The following is a 5,394-nucleotide window of genomic DNA, read 5'->3' as shown; positions in this document are numbered from 1 at the left end:
GTCATACTCCTGTAAAAGTTCCACCCATGGTCTTTGTCGCATATTCAAGGTTGCTTGGGTAAAGATCCACTTTAAGCTCTTATGGTCGGTTATAAGTCGAAACTTTCTTCCCAATAAATAGTGTCTCCATAGCTTTAAAGCATGAATGACTGCCAACAGTTCGAGATCATGGGTTGGATAGTTCTTTTCATGAACCTTAAGCTTACGTGAGGTGAAAGCTATTGGTCTGCCTTCTTGAGTTAACACTCCTCCAACCGCTATTCCACTAGCATCAGTGACAACTTCAAAGGCTTGATTGAAATCTGGTAGCTTTAGACATGGGGCCGTAATCACATATTGCTTAAGTTGGTCGAACCTTTCTTGATGTACTGGTTCCCAATTGATCCTTGCTCCTTTCTTCAAGAGGGTCTGTCTAGGGTGCGGCGATCACCACATAATTCTTTATAAAGATTCTGTACCAGCCTGTGATTCCCAAGAATCCTCTAAGCTCACTTACATTAGTTGGCCGAGGCCATTCAACAATGTCTTGAACTTTAGCAAGGTCTACTGAAATTCCTTCTTGCGAAACAATAAATCCAAAGTATTCAATCCTTGGAAAGAAGAATGAACAATTGCTCATATTTTCGTATAGCTTATGCTGGCGAAGAATGTCTAACACCTTCCTTAGGTGAGCTTCATGTTCTTGTTCATCTTTTGAGTAGATTAGAATATCATCAAAGAAGACAAGAACAAAATTGTCTAGGTAAGGCCTGAAGATATCCTGCATCAATCTATTGAATGTAGTTGGAGCGTTGGTTAGACCAAATGACATTACTATAAATTCAAAATGGCCATAACGGGTGTTGAAAGCTGTTTTTGGAGTATTTGATTCCTTTATTTTGATTTTATAGTAACCAGATCTTAGATCTATCTTTGATAAGACCTTAGAACCATGTGGCCTGTCCAACAATTCATCGATTCGGGGTATAGGATAGTTGTTCTTAATTGTTACCTGGTTTAGTCCCCTATAATCAATGCAGAGTCGTAAAGTCCCATCTTTCTTTTTCTGAGAAAGTATCGGTGCTCCCCAACTAGATTTGCTTGGTCTAATAAATCCCTGTTTTAGAAGTTGACGAAGCTGCTCCTTCAGTTCAATTGCCTCCGGTAAGGCCATTTTGTAAGGTCTCTTTGACACGGGCTCACTTCCTGGGAGAATCTCTATCTCATGGTCAATTTCTCGGGTTGGAGGAAGGGAGGTAAGGTCTTCAGGAAAAATATCTGAATATTCATGAAGCCACGAGGGTTTTGTATCATTTGAATTTGGATCGTCCTTATTCAACTTGACCACAAATTGACCAGCTCTCATACCCTTGAGTAGACGGTTTGCCTTCACTAATTGAATTTTTGGGCTCCCACCTTTCCCTTGCACTTTGACTTGCCTTGCTTGACTATCTCTAAAGCTCAAACTACCTTGACCACAATGGATGCTAGCCTGATTCTTAGATAACCAATCCATCCCAATAATCCCATCGTACATTCCAACTGGTAGGGTTCTAAAGAAAGCTGAAGTAGTGTGCCCTCCTAGTTCAAAATCAAGGATTCCCACAGAATGTCGAGATACTACGGTTTTCCCATTAGCCAATTCTACTGTTATAGTATTAGCTTGTTTTTGGTTTGGGTTCAACTTTCGTAAACATTTTGGGGATAGAAAAGAATGGGTACTACCACAATCGATGAGAAGGTTAAAAGATTTAACTTGATGAGTGGTTGGGGTCTGAATAACAGTGAATTTCCGTTGAGCTCCAGGGTTGTCAATAGCTGCATAAATAGTCACTCTTTCTTCTTCTTCACCAATGGTAGGTTCTCCTATGGTTACACGTGCATGTGCATTCCTACCTTGACCTCTTCCAAATGCCCTTGCTGCTCTCCCTCGCCCTCCTCCACATCCACCACCTCGTCCAGTGTTGTTTCCAATAGGGTGGCGTCTTCGGTCTGCCTCTGTTGCTACCGCTGCTCTGTTAGATAAGTGTGGACATCTGTTCCGGTAATGTCCCAGTTCTCCACACTCGAAGCATCGAACATCCAACCTTGTAGGATTTTGCACGTTTGCAGCATAGGCTCTTTGTGGCTGCCTCTCATTATTGGAAAATCTTACTGGTCGTCTAGCACCATTAAAACTTTGATTCTGTTCAACTCTCCTCCTTATGCCTTGCTCCTTCATCAAAGGTTTGGCTCGCAATAAAGCATCTTGCACAGTGGTAGGTTTCATGGCTTCCAGTCGTGAGCAAATGGGTTCTCTTAAACCTTGGCAAAACCGAGCTTCTTGTTGCTCTATCGTCATTGGTGGTGCATAACACCTAAGATTTACGAACTTTGAGTAATACTCTTCCAAGGATAGGCTGTATTGCTTCAAGCTAAAGAACTTGTTCATCTTTAACGCTTCATGAGCAGGGGGTAAGTATCTTTCCTTTACTGCTTGCTTGATTTCCCTCCAATTCTGGGAATTTTCTAACACTCCCATGTCACGGCAATGTTGTTTCCACCATAATTTGGCTTCACTTGTAAGGAAAAACATCCCCAACATTGCTTGGTTTGCAGGTGCAGTCTTGGCAGCTGAGAAATAATCGTCCATAGCTTCAATCCAGACTTCCGCATCCTTTTCCACATTGGCACCTTCACCTTCTCCTAAACTTCCGTGTATAAAGCATCATTCCGAGGATTCTCCACTATAGGAGTAATTTAAGGGTTCTCCTGTAAATTTTTAACACCAATTCTTATAATAACTTAAGTCATTAAAGTATTGGGTTTATCTAATCCTTTAGAGTTCAACACATGGCTTAACCAATCATAACTTAGTCCAATCACATGACTTAACCAATCATGGCTTTTCACCAACAATTAATCAATGACTTGACCAGTCAATCAATTCTTTTGAGCAAAACAACTAAGTTTATTATTTGCAACACATATGCGTTAACAAGATTTCTGTTCCTAGCACTAGTTGCATCAATTACTATCGTGAAGCATGTGGGGAGCACCAAATCTCAATTAAGCTCAAGAGTAAATTATTTATCAAGAGTCAGTTTCTCTTCCAAAAAAAATCGACGTCTTCTATTGATGTAAGAATACCAATGGCCTTAGTACAAAATGTTATAGTAATCCTAATCCTGAGGTGTATATTTGAAGTTGTGATATTCTTGGGCACTCTTTAGGAAGAAGCGCAGAGGATTTTCTATAGGGGCTAATAGTCGATAAGTGGCGGGGAGTTGTGGTAATCCTATTGTCCATCCCTTGCCAGAGAAGTGGCTAGTTCTGCCTATAACAACCACTCGGTCTTTTGGAACGACTGCAATGACCTTGTCATAGACCCACCGATTGAGGTTGACGCTTCCATCTGCCGCCATGGCTTTGACATCGGTTGGCCAAAAAGTATAGTAATATACCAGCCTTAGCTCCTTGCACCATTTGATGCGACAAAGATCATTATTGAAATTCCCTAAGCTTCCAGCCCTGATGGTAAAAGTACTCCCACGAGACCACCAGGCTCGAGACCATCCTCGTTGGGTTCGAAAGCGCGGCGGAGTGGTCGATATCTCAAGGATCCTCATGATTGATGCCCGAAAGTCGTAGTCGTTTGATCGGCACGCAAACATGTACATGATGTTGAACACCTGAAATCGCATGTATGCCTTATGCTGATCCTGAAACGTGTTATATATAAATACGTAAGAATATAAGATCATTTAATAGAGTAGTTTAGAAACAAAAGTAGCAATAGTGGAAAAAAAAAACACATTCTTCCCCTACATTCCCCTCTTAACGTTGGGTTAACCTCTGTTTAACCTTCGCTCTGATACCAATTGTAAGGTCCCCGTCCTAAAAGATCGGGGCGACTTGGAAGATAGTCTTCTTTATTCCCTAAATCCGTTGACGACACCCTACTCTGATAATGCGAAGCAAGGCTACGAGCAACGAAAGAGAAGAAGACTTCCACTTGATGTGTTCGTAATTATAGGACCCTACGCCACAAGCCAGGTCGATGAGGTTAAAGGTTCTATGGACTCTAGATCCTACATTGTAAGAGAAGAAAATCCCTTTCACATATTAAGGATTCAAAAACAACGCCTTTTTCCCTGCGTTTAAGAGGCACGGCCGCTATCCTTAATTCCAAAATATGACAAGAGATAAATCTCTAACTAACTAAGACAACGTGAAAAGTACTCGACTAATCGAGTCCACCCATCCTTGACTAGCAACCTGAGCCACTCCCCACTTTCCACACCGCACTCACCCAATCTTTTAATGTTATCTAATTACTACCACGACATATACAACAATGTTCCTTAATTAATTCTTAATACAAGTTCTTTAGTACAATCCTTTCAAACATCATCGAACAATTCTTTCATAACTAGAGTTAAAGAATTCCATAATCCGCAAAAAAAGTCTTTAGTTTCTATACAAGTTTTGCCCCTAACCACGGACTTTCTTTGTCTAACCAACAGAGACTTTGCAAAGGTTTTTCCTAATCGCTAACCGCGAGATGCGCATACTTCCCTTTTGCTAACTGCAAAGGACATCTTGCTACCCGCAAGGCATCTTGCTAACCGCAAGGTAAAAAAAAGAAAGTTGATGACCTCAACTTTAATTTCCGCTAACCGCGAGTTCCATCTGGAAACAAGATTTTCTTTCAGTATTTCATATTCTAGATCAATCAAAATCATATTCTCAAACCATAATTACTTATCAACAATATTTCTTTATCAATCAATAACAGTTTATAAGAACAATACTTTTACTACTTTATGAAACATATGCTTGTTTCATGTGATTGAACAATCACGTTTCCGGTCGGTTTAAGGTAAGGTTAAATCTAAGTTCATCTTACCGGTCAACATGAATACTGTGCATAATTATAAATTTGTTTTACCGAATTTGGAGCGTGTGCGGCTAGCTCCTGTGCTGGTGGTTGGACGGTTTTGAGTTCTTCATCGATTGATGTTTTCGCATGAGGTACGTTCGGAATTGACACCCTTATTCCCACCTTCCTTGGTGGTGCAACGGCATGGGCGTCCTTGGAACTTCGCGTTACACGCTTTGGAGCCATAGCTTCGGAATGGAGAAAAGAAAAGCGTGTTGATGGAGAGAGAGAGAGAGAGAGAGAGAGAGAGAGAGAGAGAGAGAGAGAGAGAGAGAGTGTTCGCAAATCAGGTGACAGCACGTCGACAATTGGAGATGGAGATGGCTTGAAGGTGAGAGGTTAAGGGAGAGAGGCTTCCTCCGGCTCGTCGTTGCAAGAGAGCTTTCGCTTCTGTAGATGTGTGTGTTCAAAGTGAGAGGAGAATGGTCCTTTATATAGGCATTAGGGGGGTGCTAAAAATACTGAGAGGTTTCAAGAATAGGAGAAGGAAAATC

At 41.2% G+C, this 5,394-nt stretch overlaps 1 protein-coding gene across 1 annotated transcript; it reads right to left on the bottom strand.

The window, feature by feature from the left end:
• Nucleotides 1-3,140: 3,140 nt before the first annotated feature.
• Nucleotides 3,141-3,662, bottom strand: LOC147442337 (uncharacterized). The gene has a single exon (XM_086529639.1). The coding sequence runs from the start codon at nt 3,660-3,662 to the stop codon at nt 3,141-3,143; it is 522 nt and encodes a 173-aa protein (XP_086385765.1).
• Nucleotides 3,663-5,394: the final 1,732 nt, after the last annotated feature.

The sequence above is a fragment of the Adiantum capillus-veneris genome, chromosome 14, assembly GCF_014529385.1.
Source record: "Adiantum capillus-veneris isolate H3 chromosome 14, ASM1452938v2, whole genome shotgun sequence".
NCBI classification, from domain to species: Eukaryota; Viridiplantae; Streptophyta; class Polypodiopsida; order Polypodiales; family Pteridaceae; genus Adiantum; species Adiantum capillus-veneris.
This window is presented reverse-complemented; position numbering and strand designations above follow the sequence as displayed.